Below are 20947 nucleotides of genomic sequence, written 5' to 3' on the forward strand. Positions count from 1 at the left end.
AGGTGGGTGGCAGGGGCTCAAGCACACTTGGGCCATCTTCCGTTGCTATCCCAGGTGCATTCGCCAAGAGCTGGGTTGGAAGCAAAACAGCCAGCACTCGAAGTGGCGCTCACAGGGGATGCCAGTGTCGCAGGTGCAGCTTGACCTGCTGTACCGGGCCTGTACAAGCCTTTTATTTTTGTCATTATTCCCTAAACAAAACAGTCAATAGGTATATTTATGTAGCGTTTGCATTGTGTTGGGTGTCTTAAGTCATCTAGAGAAGATGTGACCCTCCAGGGAGGGTGTGTGTAGCCTCCGTGTGACCCTCGCCACTCTATAGAAAGGATCCCAGCAACCACGGGGCCCTGCGGATGTGGGGGTGGGGGGTGGGGACAAGTCTGTCCTGTAGCCAGGTGCAGGGCAGCGTCCCTGAACAGAGACAGTGTTTGTGCAGCAACCTCAGGGCTGTTCTGTGGGTCACTTGGCCTGCGTGTGGGCGGTCTCCCGGTTTTCCGAATCCTAGCAGGAAAGGACACGGATCAGGGAGCCCCAGGGAAAGAGGAGGACGCCGCCCTGAGAACCACAAGGCTGTCCCCCCAGAAAGGCCCCTCGTGAACCTGTGAGCAGGAGAGTCCACGGGGTGCACTGAGAGCCACGGCTAGTGCACAGCTTGAAATGCTACCAGGGAGAGCAGATAGCCTGTCCTTAAAGACAAGAGATAAAAGAAAAACTGACGGGGGCAGTGCTGTGGCGTAGTGGGCTAAAGCCTCCACCCTACAGCACCGGCTCCCTATTTGGGCGCTGGTTCATGTCCTAGCTGCTCCACTTCCAATCCAGCTCTCTGCTATGGCCTGGGAAAGCACTGGAAGATGGCCCAAGGACTTGGGCCCCCTGCATTCATGTAGGAGACCCAGAAGAAGCTCCTGGCTCCTGGCTTCAGATCAGCTCAGCTCTGGTCATTGTGGCCATCTGGGGAGTGAACAAGTGGATGGAAGACCTCTCTCTCTGACTCTCCCTCTTGCTCTGTAACTCTATCTTTCAAATAAATAAATTTTTTCAAAAAATTTTATGAAAGAAAGAAAAATGGATGGCACAGGCATTAGAGATAAAGGCCCCAGTTTGCTGAAATCTTTCTCTGTGGCTTGTTAAATGGCTTATTCCTATTGTTGTGTGTGTGTGTGGTTTTTTTTTTGGACAGGTAGAGTCATAGACAGTGAGAGAGAGAGAGAGAGAGAAAGGTCTTCCCTCCGTTGGTTCACTTCCCAAATGGCCACTACGTCCGGCGCTGCGCCGATCCAAAGCCAGGAGCCAGGTGCCTCTTCCTGGTCTCCCATGCGGGTGCAGGAGCCCAAGTACCTGGGCCATCCTCCACTGCCTTCCCAGGCTACAGCAGAGAGCTGGTCTGGAAGAGGAGCAAGCGGGTGCCCATATGGGATGCTTGCACCGCAGGCAGAGGATTAACCAAGTGAACCACAGCACCGGCCCCTACTATTGTTTTTAATTATGGTAAAATACAAATAGAATGAAACTTTCCATCTTCGCAAAGATAGGAGATACTTCACACATGTGTGTGGTAACCTTGGGAACTTCCGGTGATATTCTAATATCAGTATAGGGATTGCAAAAATGTATGGAAAATGCATATGATGAAAAAACTATGCATGGATTTTTTTGAAAAATTTTTAGGCCGGAGCCGTGGCTTAACAGGCTAGTCCTCCGCCTTGTGGCACCGGCACACCGGGTTCTAGTCCCGGTTGGGGCGCCGGATTCTATCCCGGTTGCCCTCTTCTAATCCAGCTCTCTGCTATGGCCTGGGACACCCAGAAGAAGCTCCTGGCTCCTGGCTTCACATTGGCGCAGCTCCGGCCGTTGCGACCATCTGGGTAGTGAACCAGCAGATGGAAGACCTCTCTCTCTCTCTCTCTCTCTCTCCCTCTCTCTGTGACTCTGACATTTCTGGGGTCATCTTCTACTGCTTTCCCAGGCCATAGCAGAGAGCTGGACTGGAAGAGAAGCAGCCAGGACTAGAACCGGCGCCCATATGGGATGCCGGCACTGCAGGCAGTGGCTTTACCCGCTATGCCACAGCACTGGCCCCAAAACCTCTGGGTTTGAACCCTCTGTACTTGCATATTTTTGTATCATACTCCTTTTTCTGTTTGAATTGATTAAGCTATACTAGGACCTATACAATCTTGTGAAAGATTCAAATGAGGAGTAGAAATTTGGCTTCGGTGTTTAAGACACCAGCTGGGACGCCCATATGCTGTATCAGAGGGCTTGGGTTTGAGTCCTGGCTCTCCCTCCCAATGCACACCCTGGGAGGCAGCAGGTGCTGGCTGTAGTATTAGGTCCCTGCCACCCCCGTGGGAGACCCAGACTGATTCCCAGGTCCTGGCTTCAGCCTCGCCTGGTCCTGACTGTCACAGGCGTTTAGGGAGTGAACCAGCAGATGGGAGATTTCTTTGTCTCTCATCTTGCCTTTCTTTTTTTTTTTTTTTTCTTTTTTTTTTTTAATTTTTTTTTCTTTTTTTTTTTTTTATTTATTTATTTTTTTTTTTGACAGGCAGAGTGGACAGTGAGAGAGAGAGACAGAGAGAAAGGTCTTCCTTTGCCGTTGGTTCACCCTCCAATGGCCGCCGCGGTAGCACGCTGCGGCCGGCGCACCGCGCTGTTCCGATGGCAGGAGCCAGGTGCTTCTCCTGGTCTCCCATGCGGGTGCAGGGCCCAAGCACTTGGGCCATCCTCCACTGCACTCCCTGGCCACAGCAGAGAGCTGGCCTGGAAGAGGGGCAACCGGGACAGAATCCGACGCCCCGACCGGGACTAGAACCCGGTGTGCCGGCGCCGCAAGGCGGAGGATTAGCCTGTTGAGCCACGGCGCCGGCCTCTCATCTTGCCTTTCAAATAAATTAAGTCAATAAATTAAGTAAATTTTCAAAAATTGAATAAATAAAATTTTTAGAGTTATTGTGGATGGAAGGAACTCCAGAATTAAATAGCTAGGTTCAATACCACAATCTGAACAGTCACCCTGAAGTTCAAAGAGGAGAATATATTACTAACTGGGTGGCCCAGAACTGTCCACTAGGAAGCACTCGGCAGAATTAGCTGAGTTCTCTGTGTACTCTGCTTTTGGTACAATTTTGGTACATTTGGTAATTAGGAGCTCTTAGTGCAGCCAACTGGCAGAATTCTGTTTATTCAATCTCCAGTGGGTTCATCAGCGTTTGGCTTTGCATCACGGACAATAGCACTCTCCAAGCCAGCATTGTGGCATAGCTGGTTAAACAGTGGCTTTGACACCAACATCCCATATGGGTGCTGGTTTGTGTCCCGGCTGCTCCACTCGGATCCAGCTCTCTGCTAATGCAGCTGGAAAAAGCAGCAGAAGACGGCCCGAAGACTTGGGCCCCGGCCACCCACGTAGGAGACCAGGATGAAGCTCCTGGCTCCTGGCTTTGACCTGGCACAGCCCCCGGCCACTGTGGCCATCTAGGGAATGAACTAGCAGATGGAAGATCTCTCTCTGTCTCTCCCTCTCTCTCTGTAACTCTACCTTTTAAATAAATATATATTTTTTAAAAACGGTACTCTCCACAGAGAGTACAGTCGTGTGCCTTCCTTTCCCGTGGTGCACACCTTCAGTCTCAGTGTCTCCGTGAGGCCTCCTGGGCCAGGCCAAGCAGCTAGGGTCACAACAAGGAGAGCTGTCGTGTCCTCGGGGGGGGGGGGGGGGGGGGGGGGGGGAAGCACCATGTTTCCCGTCATTTCCAGTAGAGATGTTTCAGAGGCTTAAAAGCATTTTCATCTGCTCCTCTCTCCAAATTCTTTTAATATAAACTGCTGGATTCGGTTTGCAAATATTTAGCTTGGGCCACAGCTCTCAGAGGCTGGCTCTCTCCCGCCCTGGCGTGTGAGTCGTGCCAATCTGTCTGAACAGCTCAGGAACTACGTAAAGTGACAAACTCATCCCAGGCACTCACAGTTTTAAAGCTGAAAATCTCACATCCCAGGAGCTCCCAGGCCCAGGCAAATCAACCCCAGAAACATGGTGTGTTTTTTTCTCCTTATTCTTTGAAAATTTGGTAATATTTACTTGCAAAAATGAGCATTTTTGTTAGGTACAGCTCTTCAAAACTGCCTTTTCCATTTCTTCTGTGGCTACTCATCTCTCAATGTTTTTCTACTTCTGAACCAATTTGATCATTTATATTTCCATAGAAAACCTATTTTTTCACCTAGATTTTCAATTTCTTAATTAAAAAAATTTTAAATAATATTGTCTTCCTTTTTCTTCTTCTACTTTTTAAAAAATAATCTTACCTACAGATATGTTCCTGATGTTGTATCTTCTCTTTTTTCTTTTAATTTCATATTTTTTAAAAAAGTATCACTTTTTTGTCTTTTAAAAAATTAGTTTGAGTTGATCAATTTAGTTTAAACCGTTCAGTTATTCCTGCATTATCAATTTTTTAATGACAGAGATTTAGGGTTTTTTGGGTTTTGTTTTGTTTTGTTTTTGTTTTTTACTTACTTATTTGGAAGGCAGAGAGACTGAGAGAGGCAAAGACAAAGATCTTCTACCTGCCGGTGCACACCCCAAATGCCCCACAACAGCCAAGGAGTCCGGAACTCAACCCAGTTCTCCTACATGGTTGGCAGGGACTCGAGAACTTGGGCATCACTGCTGCCTCCCCAGGTGCATTAGCAGGAGGCTGGAATTGGAGGCAGAGCTGAGACTTGGATCCCGGGTTCTGCTGTATAGGATGCGGGTGTCCCAAGTAAGCATCTTGACTGCTGTGCAAAGTTGGCTCCCACCTCTCATTCTTCTCCACTGATTTCCTTCTACCTCTCTGGGATTTATTTTGTGGTCTCATTTCTAGAGTTCCTTGGGAGCCAAGACTGTGTATAGCCTTTCTTATTCTCTAACAGATGCAGCTAAAGGAAAGATCTTCATCTGCATAAAGCCTTCACCACAACTTACAAGACAGTCCACTTCTATTGCTCCTGTGATCTGACAGCCGTGATGAATAATTTTTCCATCCACATATGAAAGGGTGGATACGGTTTTCTAACATTACTGTGCAGTGGCCAGTGATGTAACGGTGTGGCTTTTGCTATTTGGAATCAGCCACAACTTCCTGTGTAAGCTCGTGAGCAGCCAGCCAGCCCGGATGAACACGTGTGTTTGATCTTCAGTGGAGACCCAGTTTTCTAAATAGCTGTCTAGGGGCTGGCATTGTGGCGCAGTGGGTTAAGCTGCCACCCGTGACACCAGGATTCCCTATGGGCTCTTGTTCAAGTCCTGCCCATTCCACTTCCCATCCAGCTCCTTACTAATGTGCCTGGGAATGCAGCGGAAGTGCTTGGACTCCTGCCAACCGCATGGGAGACCCAGACGGAGCCACATGCTCCTGGCTTCAACCTGGCCCAGCCCCAGCCATTGCAGCCATTTGTGGCATGAGCCAGCACATAGAGGATATCTTTCTCAGGTCTGGCATTGTGGTGTAACGAGTTAAGCTGCTGCCTGGGACACCAGCATCCCGTATGAGCACTGGTTCAAGTCCCAGCTGCTCATCTTGTGATCTAGCTCTCTGCTGTGGCCTGGGAAGGCAGTAGAAGATGGCCCAAGTGCTTGGGCCCCTGCACCTGTGTAGGAGTCCTGGAAGAAGCTCCTGGCTCATGGCTTTGGATCAACACAGCTCCAGGTGTTGAGGCCACCTGGAGAATGAACCAGCAGATGGAAGACCTCTCGCTCTCTAACTCTGCTGTCAAATAAATAAATCTTTGAAAAGTAATCTCTCTCTCTCTCTCTCTCTCTCTCTGATTCTTCCTCTCTCTTAATGTAACTCTGCCTTTCAAACAATTAATTCTAAAAACATATAAATAGGAGCCAGCACCATGGCATATCGGGTAAAGCTGCTGCCTTCAGTGCAGGCATCCCACATGGGCGCCGGTTCAAGTCCCGGCTGCTCCACTTTTGATCCATCTCTCTGCTATGGCCTGGGAAAGCAGACATTTGGGCCCCTGCACCTGTGTGGGAGACCCAGAAGAAGCTCCTGGCTCCTGGCTCCATTGCGGCCAACTGGGGAGTGAACCAGTGGATGGAAAACCTCTTTCTCTCTCTGCCTCTCTTTCTCTCTCTGTGTAACTTTGACTTTCAAATAAACAAATAAATCTTTTAAAAAAAGCAAAGACAAACATTAATCTTATTGCCCATGCCCAATGGATGATAAAAGAGACATATGGTCCATCCACAGGGTGGAATACCCAGAAACCATTGAAAGAATGAATGCCATCCATCTGCCTTTACTGTGGCAAGATCTCCAGGATATTTTTTAAAGATTTATTTATTTATTTGAGAGGTAAAATTACAGACAATGAGAGGGAGAGACACAGAGAAAGGTCTTCCATCCACTGATTAATTTCCCAAACAGCCAGAGCTGGGCCGACCTGAAGCCAGAAGCCAGGAGCTTCTTCCGGGTCTCTCATGTGGGCACAGGGGTCCAAGGACTTGGGCCATCTTCCACTGCTTTCCCAGGCCATAGCAGAGAGCTGGATCAAAAGTGGAGCACCCAGGATATGAACTGACACCCATATGGAATGCAGGTAGAGACCAAACCTACTACAACACAGCACTGGCCCTCGGGCTATGTTGTTAAATAAACAAAGTGAAATTTAGAACAGGGCTTATGCTTGTGTAGGTAGGAGGCCCATATGTGCTTCGTGGGCAAAAACTAAACACACAGGTGTGACAGCTGATGGCGACTGCAGGCGGGGCTTCCTGGGTAACGACCAGACCACGCCCACTGTACCCCCGTCCTGGCTGTTTGGCCTTAGTTCTGCTCAAGAGGAGCCCAGGGGCTGGGGGAGGGAGAGCCATGATTTTGCTTCTCCTTTCTCTCTCTCTCTCTCTCTCTCTCTCTCTCTCAACACTGTAAACATGTATTTATTTTAAAGGCAGAGTGACAGAGATAGAGGGAGACACACACACACACACATACACAGAGATCCTCCATCCAGTGGTTCACTCCCCAAATGGTTACAATGGTCAATACTGGACCAACTGCAAATCAGGAGCCTGGAACTCTATCCCAGTCTCCCACATGGGTGCAGGGGCCCAAGCACCTGGGCACCATCTGCTGTCTTCCCAGACGCATCAGCAGGGAGCTGGATGGGAAGTGGAGCAGCTGGGACTTGAACCGGCGCTCACGTGGCATGCCCGCATCATCCGCAACAGTTTAGTCCGCCAGCCCCACCTTCCTCTCTCCTCACCAGGCAGCACAGGCACACTCTGACCAGCTCTAACCTTGAAGAAGGCAGCTGAGACGTGCTTAACAGACAAGAAACAAGGCCGTGGCGGGAGGGGGGGGGGTGCCCTGGGCAGGGCCACTCGACGGTGGGGAAAGCTCCCAGTTCCTCTGAAGCCTCTGGGGCGCCTGGTCTCCGCCTGGTCTCACCCTGCTAGGTCTCAAAGTTACCACGGCCCCTCTGTCCCGGACATCAACATCCACATCCAGGTCCACACCCAAGTGCGTGTGTTCTCTACTTCCTGGGAACACAGCTTCTTTTCCTCTTTTGAAAGGAATCTAATAGCAACACCGGTTACCTTTACAGAGAGGGGAGAAGACAAGCCTGGGAGAAGACCCTGATTGCTTTTCTGTGCATGTCTGTGTTTGAATTTGCTGATTTTGTCCCTGCATTACTCTTACCTGTAGCAGTACCTTCCTAGGCAAAGAGATGGGGGCCTTCCCCTCGCCCCATTTTCTTCTTTATCCTTCTTTCAATTAAAAATATACCCATAGGGAAAGGACATTGAATCCAGCTGTTAAGATGCCCAGGTCCGGGGCCGGTGCCGTGGCGCACTTAGTTAATCCTCCACCTGCAGCGCCTGCATCCCATGTGGGCGCTGGTTCTAGTCCCAGTTGCTCCTCTTCCAGTCCAGCTTTCTGCTGTGGCCTGGGAGGGCAGTGGAGGATGGCCCAAGTGCTTGGGCCCCTCACCAGTCATGGGAGACTGGGAGGAGACTCCTGGCTCCTGGCTTCGGATCGGCATAGCTCTGGCCGTAGCGGCCATTTGGGGGGTGAACCAACGGAGGGAGGACCTTTCTCTCTCTCTCTCTCTCTCACTGTCTAACTCTATCTGCCAAATAAAAAATAATAAATAAAAAATAAGATAAAATAAATTTTAAAAAATAAATAAAAGATGTCCAGTTCCCACATGGGGACCTGGGTTTGATTTGGTGGAACTGATGGCTCAATAATTGGGTTCCAGCCAGTCACACGGGAGACGTGGATTTAGTTCCTGTCTCCCAGCTTGGCCTGGTCCATTCTTGGCCATGGTGGACATTTGGTGGGGGGCAGGGGGAGTGAACCAGCAGATAGGAGAATCTCTCCCTCTCAAGACTTTTTTTTTTTTTTTCATTTTAAACGTATACATACACATCATTAGCCATCAGGGAAATGAAAACTAAAGCCACAAGGAGAGGTTGCTACACGACTTTAAAGTCTTATTATTTTATCTATAACTAAAGATTGTCCTAAGTCAAGGCTGACCCGGGCCATCCATATCCCCAAGCCGTCCCTCTTTCTTCTCCATGGACACCGCCAGCCCCCCATTTTTGCATCTTGGAATTAAGCCCCTGCATCTCTCCACCCACTCCATCGGCCTCCGAGGGGAGGGTCCCCTACACGGAGAGCAATTGACATTGTCAGCACGACAGATTCCTCTGGCCCGTGGGCTCTCAGCCTCCAGAGCCCTGGGTCTGGGCCAGCAGAGGGCGTTGGAGCCCCGGTTGAGCCGGTCTCAATCTTCGTTGCAGAGTGTCCAGGCTGCACACTCGGGTCTTCGGGGAGCTAAGCCGCCCAAGCACCGCCTTCCCCGAAGTCCCAGCCCCGCTCCCCTCGGGCAGGCCCATCCCCAGGAAGAGCCGCGGCGGTGCCTGCTGCGAACAAGCCGGCTCTCTGCTAGGGCCTGGGTCAGGGCCTGGGTCGCGGGAGGTGCTGGTAGCTGCTGATCGGCGCTGGGCCGAGGGAACGCGAGGGAAGCCAGAGCTCTCTCTGTGCGGCAGAGAACAGCGACGGGGCTTGGGCTCGGGCTGAAGCAGAGGAAACGCGAGGTCCCCAGGCTCACTCTCAACCTTTCTGCCTCACCTCTGTCCCCGCCGCCTGCTTCCAGGAATGCTGGCCATGCCTTTAAGGCGAGGCAAAGCCTTCCCTAGTTGTAAATCCAGGTGAGCTTAAAATGCAACACGGACCAGGCTCCTGGCCAAACAGGAGACAGGTGCCGGTCTCACCGTGATCCAACCCGGACGAGTACACAACACATACGAAGGCACCGGAACGCAGCCAGGAGGTCGGTTAGGGGCCTGGGCACCCCAGGAGCAGTGCAGAGGCCACCTTCCGGCCTTGCTTCGCATTCATGGCAGGAGAAGCGGGCATTCCAGAAATACAGACAGGTAAAGGCAGACGGAATCCCAGCCTGACAAAGCCAGACAGGGTGGGGGAAGCCTCATAAGACTCAAATAGTAACTGGTCTGGGGACAGCGGCGCTGTGGTGTAGCCGGTAAAGCCTCCACCTGCAGCACTGGCATCCCATATAGATGTCAGTTCAAGTCCTGGCTGTTCCACTTCCGATCCAGCTCCCTGCTATGGCCTGGGAGAGCAGTAGAAGATGGCTCAGACACTTGGGCCCCTGCACCTGCCTGGGAGGCCTGGAAGAAGCTCCTGGCTCCTGGCTTTGGGTGGGCGCAGCTGATCCACCGTTGTGGTCACCTGGGGAGTGAACCAGCGGATGGAAGACCTCTCTCTCTGCCTCTGCCTCTCTGTAACTCTGCCTTTCAAATAAATAAATAAATCTTTAAAAATAAAACCAGTAACTGCTCTACCTCAAGAAAAAACTACCCCCACCCCCGAACCTGAGGCAGCAAGACTGAGAGGGGAGCAGAGACTCCCCTTACCCCCCCGGGGAGAGCACCCCCCCAGGGGAGAGCCACTGACACTAGGAGCCCCCACACCCCGGCCTTGCAGGGAGCTGAGGCTTCCATCCCACTACAGTTGGGCTCCTGTGCAGCCAGTCCCCCAGGGTCTTGTGCTGGGGGCTTGGGCCTCCTGTGATGGAGCTTGTTGAGTGGAGGGCCTCATGGGGGGTTGGGCCTCGTGGGGGTGGGGCCTTTGAGAGGCGGGGCCTCATGGGGTGGGGCCTCTGGGAGGCGGGGCCCCGTGGGGTGGGGCCTCTGGGAGGTGGGGCCTCGTGGGGTGGGGCCTCTGGGAGGCAGGGCCTCATGGGTGGGGCCTTGAGAGGCGGGGTCTCATGGGGTGGGGCCTCTGGGAGGTGGGGCCTCATGGGGGTGGTTAGGTCATCTCAGAGTGACCCTGAAGAGCTGAAGGTTGTTCTTGTGGGGCCTGGGTTATCCTCCAGAGAGTGAGTGCCCACAAAACAGGGAGCCCGAGCCCTCCAGCTCTCAAGTGCACCTGCCATCAGAACACCATCTGCCACGAGGCCCAAGCCACCCGATCTTGAACTTTCAACCCCCAAAGCTGTGAGCTAAATACACCATTGGCTTTATCAACTGCCTGAGACATTCTGTTCCAGCATGGGAAATGGACTAACTCACCCCTCCAGCACACACACACACACACACCAGTCTCCAGACTCCCTCTCCTCTCTTCCCCTCCCGTCTCCTAGGATAACAGAGGAGTTGTTGTGGACAGCCAGTGGTAACATGGTAACAAGGCCACCCCCAGGTGTCATTTCTGGCCCTGTGGGGAGAAGTGAAGAGTGTCCACAGAAGCCCCATGGGGAGTCAGGACTGCCTACCTCCCAAGAGAGGCAGCAGAAACCAAGGCTAAGGCAGACATCGTTTTGTAACACCTAGAATCATTATCTACAAGCATGTAGAAGGGCCGCCATTCAGCCTAGTGGTTAAGATGCCCCATCCCATAGTGAAGTGCCTGGGTTTGACAGCTTACCCCAGCCCCTGACCCCAGAATCCTGCCACTGCAGGCCCTGGGAAGCAGCCCTGATGCCTAAAATATCTGGGTTCCTGCTACCCACAGGGTCACAGCTCCCAGTTTTGACCTGGGCCTAGTTCCAGCCACTTGAGGGGAGTGCACTGGGAGGTGAACGTGCAGATGGGCGCTCCCGCACTGACTGAACCAGCAAATGGGACTTTTCTCTCCCTGGTCACCTCAAGGGAGTAACTTCACAATGTTGTACAGTTTTAATACACATTGCTAGGAAAGCTCTCCTTCTGATGGGAGATGGAAGAGGTGTGGCTTGGGAAACCCAACATGATCACTCATCCTAACCAAGCCTTGGCCATTCCTGGTCACCAGCAAGGCACCAGGCACGAGGACAAGAGCAGAGAGGAACTCACAGCCTTCAGAATGAAAACACAGTCAAAGCGGAGAGTCAGCTGCCAAAAGCCATCAGGAGGGCAGGGGGGATGGATAGCAGATCCGAAACCCCGCAGGAGCGGCTTTGCGACCAGCCTGCTCGGTGTGTTAACAGCCCCAAAGCGCCTGTCCCCTCGAGGGCCGCCAAGAGGCCCATGCTGTGGCTGGGTGCAGCATTCACAGTGCTGTGTCCCCCAAGACTCAGGTGCTGGAATCCTAGCCCCACTGGGTGAGGCGCTCCTGCCTCCCTAGAGGAAGAGAACCGGAGAACTTGCTTCCTCTCTCTGCCCTCCAACATGCGAGGGTATGCCAAGGGCAAAGCAGGAAATGGGCGCCCACCAGCGCCCGGATGTGCCGGCGCCACGACCTGAGGTTCCCAGCCTCCAGCACCATGAGAAACGTGTTGTCTGCGTCTCGCTCAGGCGTGCGTCACAGAAGCTGTCACTGCAGCTTTAGTGGGAACAACCACCCACCCACCACATCCACTGCAAGCAAGCGAACTCCCCAGTCACGTGGAGTAGAAAGGTCTGCTTTGTGCACAAGCATGTTCCCAATATTGTACAAAATGAAGAAAAATGAGAGAGGGAAAAAAACCTAACATTTCCAACAAGAAAATGGCCAAAGTATGGGCTGTCCATTTGATGGTAAAAAAATATAAATATAAAAAAATGGCGTGGGAAATAATAATGTGCAGAGGACGGCCATTTTAAAATCATGATTTTAACTTAAGAAAATGCTCATACCAAATGTAACATTTGAAAAATAATGATGGGGGCCGGCGCCGTGGCTCACTAGGCTAATCCTCAGCCTGTGGTGCCAGCACACCAGGTTCTCGTCCCCGTTGGGGCGCCAGTTCTGTCCCGGTTGCTCCTCTTCCATTCCAGCTCTCTGCTGTGGCCCGGGAGTGCAGTGGAGGATGGTCCAAGTGCTTGGGCCCTCCACCCCCATGGGAGACCAGGAGGAAGCTCCTGGCTTCTGGCTTCGGATCAGCGCAGCACCGGCCATAGCAGCCATTTGGGGGGTGAACCAATGGAAGGAAGACCTTTCTCTCTGTCTCTCTCTCTCACTGTCTAACTCTGCCTGTCAAAAAAAAAAAAAAAGAAAAGAAAGAAAAAGAAAAAGAATAATGGGGGCCAGTGTTGTGGCACAGTGAATTAAGATGCCACCTGTGACGCCAGCACCCCACAGTGGCGCCAGTTCAAGACCGGGCTGCTCCACTTCCAATACAGTTCCCTGTTAATGCACCTAGGAACGTAACAGAAGATGGCCCAAGTCCCTGGGGCCCTGCACCCATGTGGGAAACCCAGAGGAAGCTCCGGGCTCCTGGCTTTGGACCAGTCTAGCCCTGGCCATTGCAGCCATTTGGGGAGTGAACCACTGGATAGAAGATCGATCTCTCTCTCTCCCCCCCTCTCTCTCTCTGTAGCTCCGCCTTTCAAGTAAATAAAAAAATAAATATAAAAAAATGGCGTGGGAAATAATAATGTGCAGAGGACGGCCAAGTGTTCGGGGCCCTGCCACCCATGTGGGAGACCTGGATGGAGCTCCTGACTGCTGACTCCTCCTAGCTTCAGCTTGGCCCAGCCCTGACCATTGTGGTCATTTGGGGAGTGAAACAACAGATGGAAGATGTCATATTCTCACTCTCTTTCTCTGTGTGTGTTACTCTGCCTTTCAAGTAAAATAATTTTTTTAAATCTTTTTTTTAATTTTTTTTTTTTTGACAGGCAGAGTGGACAGCGAGAGAGAGACAGAGAGAAAAGTCTTCCTTTTTGCCGTTGGTTCACCCTCCAATGGCCACCGCGGTAGGCGCGCTGTGGCCGGCATTCTGTGCTGATCCGATGGCAGGAGCCAGGTGCTTCTCCTGGTCTCCCATGGGGTGCAGGGCCCAAGGACTTGGGCCATCCTCCACTGCCTCCCGGACCACAGCAGAGAGCTGGCCTGGAAGAGGGGCAACCGGGATAGACTCCGGCGCCCCGACCGGGACTAGAACCCGGTGTGCCGGTGCCGCAAGGCGGAGGATTAGCCTAGTGAGCTGCGGCACCGGCCAAAATCTCAAATTTCTTAATGGAGTTTTATAGTTTTCTTTCTTTTTTTTCAAAGGCCTGCTAATTTATACTGTGTCTTTTTAGGATGATTTATCTTCTATTGTGAGTGGAAATGCTTTTCACTTTACTTCTAAGCCGTCGGTTTTCTAGCAACAAGCGTCACAATTTCTAGGGTTCTTTCTATTCTTCTATCACATTTTATCTGATCCTAGAAGTCAGTAAGATAGCCGTGAGGAAGAAATAAAAACACAGGAATTGCAGGAAATGGCATTTCACTAGTGAAAATGTGGACTGTGTAATAATAACAGCGTACAAAACTCCATATGATGTGTGTTTTTTAAAGCTTGACTGTGTATCCACCCACCTGCAAAGACACAAACCTGGAAGAAATGCCCCTAGCTGCTAATCACAGCCAGAGACTCTCCGCTCCATCAGCCCTTTTCTTACACACTATTTGGTAATACCCACTGGCCTTCTTGGAAGTTAGAGACAGTATGCCCTGCCTATACAAATAAGTCCTCAAAAAAATCAATATTTGCCCTAACTACAAGGTAAAGGGTAAGTGAAAGAAAGGTAATGTGCCATTTTTAAATATTACATTTAGTATGTAAATATTTATGGCACAAGTACACTAGAAAATACCAATGACTCAGATTCCTACAGCAACCCTACTATTTTTAAATGTCTAAAAATTCATTTGAGAGGCAGAGAGACAGACAGACAGAGCTCCCATTGGGTTCACTCCCCCAGGTACCTGCAGTGACCAGGGCGGGCTGGGCTGAAGTCAGGGGCCAGAAACTCCATCTAGGTCTCCTAAATGTGTAGCAGGAACCCAGTTACCCGAGCGCGGATCACCAGCTGCCTCCCAGGGTCTGTACTGACTGGCAGGAAGCCGGGGTTAGGAGCCAGAGCCAGGAACTGAATCCAGGCACTTGGATGTGGGATGCAGGCATCCAAACCAAGAAGCTAAACACCAGCTCCAAGTATCACTATATATTTTGTTGTTGTTGTTGTTGTTGTTGTTTTTGACAGGCAGAGTGGACAGTGAGAGAGAGAGACAGAGAGAAAGGTCTTCCTTTCGCCATTGGTTCACCCTCCAATGGCCGCTGCGGCCGGCGCACCACGCTGATCCGATGGCAGGAGCCAGGTGCTTCTCCTGGTCTCCCATGCGGGTGCAGGGCCCAAGCACTTGGGCCATCCTCCACTGCACTCCAGGCCACAGCAGAGAGCTGGCCTGGAAGAGGAGCAACCGGGATAGAATCCGGCGCCCCGACCGGGACTAGAACCCAGTGTGCCGGTGCCACAAGGCGGAGGATTAGCCTATTGAGCCACGGCGCCGGCCACTATATGTTTTTAAAAGGCACTTTGGGCCAGTGCCATGGCTTACTTGGTTAATCCTCCGCCTGCGGCGCCAGCATCCCATATGGGCACTGGGTTCTAGTCCTGGTTGCTCCTCTTCCAGTCCAGCTCTCTGCTATGGCCCAGGAAGGCAGTGGAGGATGGCCCAAGTGCTTGGGCCTTGCACCCACATGGGAAACCAGGAAGAAGCAACTGTCTCCTGGCTTCGGATTGGTGTAGCACCGGCCATAGCAGCCATTTGTGGGGTGAACCAACGGAAGGAAGACCTTTCTCTCTGTCTCTCTGTCTCACTAACTCTGTCAAATTAAAAAAAAAAAAAAGTGCTTTGGGGTAAGATTATAATTGTTCAGTTTGCTTTCCAATAAGATGTTTCTTTCTTCTTAAACGGATGTCTATGGCTTTTGTGTTCAGAAACCACCCTGGGGTGAGTGTCACATGGCTGTGACACATTTAACACAGGGGCAAAGGAAGTCCAGAAGACAACTCACCTGCAACGAATACGCCTTTCCAATCCCATCTCCCGCTCCGGTGACCACTGGGAAAAGCAGAAGCACTTTAAGTCATAGAATTCATCTCGAAGCTTCCCTTTTGCGCTGGCTGAATTTTCTCACAGTCTCTAGGACACTTGTTAGCCCAAAGCATCACACCACCAAATCTGAAGCTTCCGGCCCGTGACACCCCTCGCAGTCTCAACATTCACCATGATTCAGTCTATTGTATCTGTAGTTGAATGCTGCACCAGCAATTAACGGGCAAGTAGGAGGGAAAGTCCAGGGCTGGCACCGAGGTATGCTGGGTAAAGCTGCTGCTGCCTGCGACATCAGCAGCCCATATGGGCACTGGTTTGTGTCCAGGCTGCTCCACCTCCAATCCAGGTCCCCGTGGATGTCCTGGGAAAAGCAGTGGAAGATGGCCCAAGTGTTTTGGCCACTGCACCGACGTGGGAGACCTGTGGGAAGCTCGTGGCTTGGGCTTGGCCCAACCCTGGCCATTGTGGCCATCTGGGGGTTGAACAGTGGATGGAAGATCTCTCTGTGTCTCTGTGTGTGTCTCCCTCTCCACCCCCCTCCTCCCCCATAATTCAGACTTAAAGTTCTTATCTTGGTCAAGGTCACACTGTTAAATACAGTGACAAAAAGAGTTACACCCAAGCTGTCTGACTTTGGGGCCCCAAGTCTGTAAAGACATATGTATGAAGTAGTTAAGACTCCAAGCCCGGGAAAGGGTGTATTAGCTAGAGATTTCAAACATTTAGTCTCCAGTAATTGGATTTTCTTTTATCCTCTACTTGAAATATACAAGGATACTTCAAAAAGTTAGTGGGGAAAAAAAAAAAGTAAAAGATAAAGTTGGGGCTTTTGCCACGGCGGAGCAGGCAAACCTGCCACCTGCAGTGCTGGCATCCCATATGGATGCTGGTTCAAGTCCGGGCTGCTCCACTTCCAATCCAGCTCTCTGCTATGGCCTAGGAAAGCTGAAAAAGATGGCCCAAGTCCTTGGGTCCCTGCACCCGAGTGGGAGACCAGGAAGAAGCTCCTGGTTCTTGGCTTCAGATTGGCACAGCTCCGGCTATTGTGGCCATTTGCAGAGGGAACCAGTGGATAGAAGACCTCTCTCTCTCTCTCTCTGCCTCTGCCTCTACCTCTCTTTGTGTAACTCTACCTCTTAAATAAATTAATAAATCTTTAAAAAAAAAAGATAAGCTTATTTGGGTACAAAAATTCATCAAATAATTTTTTTTTTAATTCTTCAAAAAGTGCATGTAGAGGCAATCACTAGGGCAGAGACAGTTCAGCTGCTACTTGGGGTACCCATATCCCATATCAGTGTGCCTGGGTTCAACATCCATCCCTTTGAGGCTGTGGGCGCCTGGAGAGTGAACCAGCAGACAAGATCTCCATTTCTACCTCTCTCTCTCTCTCTCTCTCTCTCTCTCTAACTCTCAAAAAAAAATATGTAGTGGAAAATAGTTTATCTTGGTACTTTTTTTGAAATCCATACAGCTTTTTCATAATACACATTTTTCATGAATTTTTGAAGACCCCTGTACACACACACACATACACACGGAAAATAGAAAAAGCAACAACTAAAAGTTCACCTGTCATTCCAAACAATTTCTCATACTGTAGTTGGTTCGATTTCCATTGCTGTTTGTAAGCTTGCCAGTTCAGCAATAAGAAATACAGAATGACCAATGAAATTTGAATTTCAGATAAATAAATAATTTAAAGCTACTCCCTGTGTAGCTGAACTTCAAGTATATCCAAGAATCCTACAGCTCATCTGGTAACCTGTAAGGATGGTACAATCTTGCATATTTAAGTTACATGCTGTATCACATCACTGGAGCTTCTTCCTTCCCCAGCTCTGGAGAGCCCTCAGCACTACATTCGAGGTGGTGCTGGAAGCCCGACCTCATGACCTTCAGCATGCTCCCAGGTGACGAGCCCACTGGGAAGCAGCATGTAGCTGACACAACCCGGACCCAGGCGCCACATCGAACCGTCTTGAAAACATGGCTCCAGGGTGACCAGTTGGCCCGTGTCCCTCAGCACAGTAACCTGGGTTTGATTTTTGGCTCCTGTTCCTGATTCCAGCTCCCAGTTAATACACAAGGACTTGGGTCCCTGCCACCCACATGAGAGACCTGAATTGACCCAAGACCTGCCTTGGGTTCCTGGTTTGTGGCTTCAGTCCTGCGATGTGTATGTGTGCAAGTGGGGGTTGGGAATAAACATTGCAAGCATGGGGGGGGGGGGTGAACCAGTGGATAGGCTCGCTCTCTCTCTCTCAAGCTCAGGGATCTTTCTTACCTTAATGCTGTAACATCCTCATTTCATGAAACAGCTTGCACAGGTATTTTTTTAAAAAATACAGTGGATTACAGTTATTTGAATTTCCAAATTTTAAAATACCATTTAGCAATACGGAAGCAGCCTCGGCTTCTGCCGACCCGAGGATAAAGAGGCAGCAGTCTGCACTGTTGAGGACTTGTGGCATGAGAAAGCTCCACCAGGCTGCACACCGTGGGCTCAGAGGCCAGGCTGGCGGCAGGCCGGGCTCCTCGCCCCTCCTGGCTTCCCAGGGCTGTTTCCTCAGGCAGCCCTGAGCCCACTCGTGCTCGCCAGCCCCAAGTCAAACGGCGTCTTTGCTCCAACAGGGAAGAGACACAGCACACCCCAGAAGCCACCACCACAGAACAAGAGAGGGAAGGGGACCCCTTACCTGCCCATTGTCCCATGGACTGCAAGAACGCGCTGGGCGAAACCTGCCAGTAGCTCCGGAAGGTGTAGCTGCAGAGTCGGACGCACCGGCCCAGGCACGCCAGGCACACGAGCAGCCCCACACACACCAAGAGCAGCTCCAGAGCCTCGCCCATGGCCGCACCGACGGTGGCTCTGAGCCCCTGTTGCTCCTCCCGGCGGCAGTCCGGGGCCTTGAGATTAGAGGAGCCTCCTGGCACCATCCTCGGATTCATGGCTTCTGATACAGCCAGGGTTCTTTCTAAGGGCTGCACAGCGCCGCTGGGGCTCTGCCACCAGGGGGCAGCGGGGAGCGAGGGAACCGGGCGGACGCCAAGGCCGGGCCAGAGAAGTCCTCGGGGCTCTGCGGTTTGGAGAGGCTGGAGAAGGGTCCCCCAGAGGTTCCCGAGCGTGGAGCTGGGTGGGCAGTGTGGAGACGCAGCCTGGGGCAGGTAGCTCCTAGGAGGTCCTTACGTCATTGAGGGAACTGCCCTAAAAAGGGCACCCTGCTGCCCTGCAGTGCAGTTCTTGTGAAAAAAGAGTTGTTATTAAAACCTGGGGGGGGGGGGGGGGGGGAGGCGGGGCGGGGGAGCAGGTGTTTGGCTCAGGTCCTGTCAGAGTCCCTGGGTTTGTTTGAGTCCCAGTTCCACTTCTGATTCCAGCTTCCTGCTGAGGCACCAGGTGATGGCCCAAGTATTTGGGTCCCTGTCACCCACATGGGAGACCTGGAAGAAGCTCCTGGCTCCTGGCTTAGATCTGGCCCAGCCCTAGCCGTTCTGGCCATTTGGGGAGTGAATCAGCAGATGGGAGATCTCTCTCTCTCTCTCTCTCTCTCCCACTCCTTTCAAATGGAAAAATAAATAACTTTTTTAAAGATTTTATTTAATTTATTTGAAAGGCAGAGTTAGAGAGAGAGAATGGGAGAGATGGAGGGAGAGAGATATCTTCCATCCGCCGGTTCACTTCCCAAATGGCCAGAACGGCCAGGGCTGGGCCATATTGAAGCCAGGAGCCAGGAGCTTCTTCCAGGTCTCCCATGTGGGTAGCAGGGGCCCAAGCACTTAAGCCATCTTCCTCTGCTTTCCCAGGTGCATTATCAGGGAGCTGGATCAGAAGTGGAGCAGCTGGGACTCAAAGCAGAGTCCATTTGGGATGCCGGCATCGCAGGCAGCAGCTTTATCCACTATGCCAAAATGCTGGCCCCTCTTCTCTATTTTAAAGCTATTTATCTAGGCTCCCTACTCCTCCCCATTTGACAGACAGCTGTGTCCTCATGCAATGCCAGTTGTCCTTGAAACACAATGTTGAAGTTCAGAGTGAACGGATTTGTCTGTATCGGGGGCCTGGTCACCAGGGCTACTTTTAACTCTGGCAAAAAAGTGGATGTGTTGACCTCAACTACGTGGTGTCCATGTTCTAGTATGATTCCACCCATGGCAAGATCCATGGCACAGTCAAGGCTGAGAACAGGAAGCGGGTCATCAACGGGAAAGCCATCAGCATCTTCCAGGAGCAAGATGCTGCCAACATCAAAGGGGGTGACGCTGGTGCCAGGGATGCTGGGGAGTACACTGGTGTCCTCACCACCATGGAGGAGGCTGGGGCTCATTGGAAGGCTGGAGCCAAAAGAGCCCTCATCTCTGGCCCCTCTGCGGATGCCCCTGTGTTTGCTGTGACAACTCCCTTGAAATCATCAGCAATGCTTCCTGCCACGCCAACTGCTTCGTCTCCCTGGCCAAGGTCACCCGTGACAAACCTGGCATCGTAGACCACGGTCCCCATCCAGGTGTTTGTTATTGCCTCGTGGGCTTCTTCACAGCGCATCTCACAAGACAATAACTTGCTTCATCAGACGGAATGTGTGAGAAGCGTCAGACACAGAAGCTTCGCTGTTCAGCAACCTGATCTTTGCAAGGTCGTCCCCTCATCTGTGCTGTCCTCTGTGCCTTGGAATCCAGCTTCCAGGTCCAGCCCACAGTCCAAGGGAGACGATGACCCTGGCAGCGACCATCAGGAGGTGGGCATCGCTGAGATCCATTTGAGAGGCTGCCTTCCACAGGTGCATTCTATGAGCATAGGGTGTCCGTTATACGGAGTTTGCCAACAGGTCTTCAGGGAAATAAACCAGAACACAGTTGCCTGGCAAGCTGCACAGACTGACTGCAGGGGTCAAGAGGAAGGCTTTTGGATTGATGGAGATGCTTTCCATCTTATAAGCATGTGTTTGTACCTCCATCAGAGCTCATGGCACTGGGCTAATGTCTGTGCCATATCTGAATTTTAAACAAGCTTCAGCCTAGTTATTTTTTGGGTGGTGAAAAACTGACATTACCAGAAATAGAAACAGCATCCCATTCGTGGGCTTCTCCACCTTTTACTTTTCAACATCCAAAAATACCTCATGGAGCAGGCCTTTCCCCTAGCTGTTAGCACAGCAGCTAAGACGCTCTCATCCCACAGGGGTGCCTAGGTCTGAGTCCTGGCTCCAGTTCCTGCCTCCAGCTTTTCACCAAGCTGACCCTGGCAGGAAGCAGCGATGGCTCGTCATTGCATTCCTGTCACCCACAGGGCAGACCTGGGTTTGACTTCTCAGTGCTGACTTCAGACCCAGCACAACCCCAGCCATTGCTGGCATTTGGGGATCTCTGTCTCTCTCTTTTTCTGTCTCTCAAGTAAAAACTTGAATGGACGGGTGGATGGATGGAAAGATAGATAGATAGATAGATAGATAGATAGATAGATAGATAGATAGATGATATCCAATCCCATGTAATAGACTGAAAAAATTACATGGCATTATCTGACAATGAATTGAGCAAAGCTTTTTAAATGTCTATTTTACTGCTCACAAGATGCTATGGACTGAATCAGAGCCCCACCAGCCCAGATTCGTATGTTGAAGCTGCAACTCCCA

At 51.3% G+C, this 20947-nt stretch overlaps 1 protein-coding gene across 1 annotated transcript in view; it reads right to left on the minus strand.

Moving 5' to 3' along the window:
- The window catches only part of HSD17B3 (hydroxysteroid 17-beta dehydrogenase 3), a 37029-nt gene extending 18859 nt beyond the window's left edge, over nucleotides 1-18170 (minus strand). Inside the window, exons 1-2 of the mRNA XM_062206791.1 lie at nucleotides 18017-18170; nucleotides 15277-15323 (exon numbers count right to left, since the gene is read on the minus strand). Of these exons, the coding sequence (XP_062062775.1) occupies nucleotides 15277-15323; nucleotides 18017-18170 (201 nt within the window). The remainder of the gene's footprint in view (nucleotides 1-15276; nucleotides 15324-18016) is intronic.
- Nucleotides 18171-20947: the final 2777 nt, after the last annotated feature.

This window comes from Lepus europaeus, chromosome 12 (assembly GCF_033115175.1).
Source record: "Lepus europaeus isolate LE1 chromosome 12, mLepTim1.pri, whole genome shotgun sequence".
NCBI classification, from domain to species: Eukaryota; Metazoa; Chordata; class Mammalia; order Lagomorpha; family Leporidae; genus Lepus; species Lepus europaeus.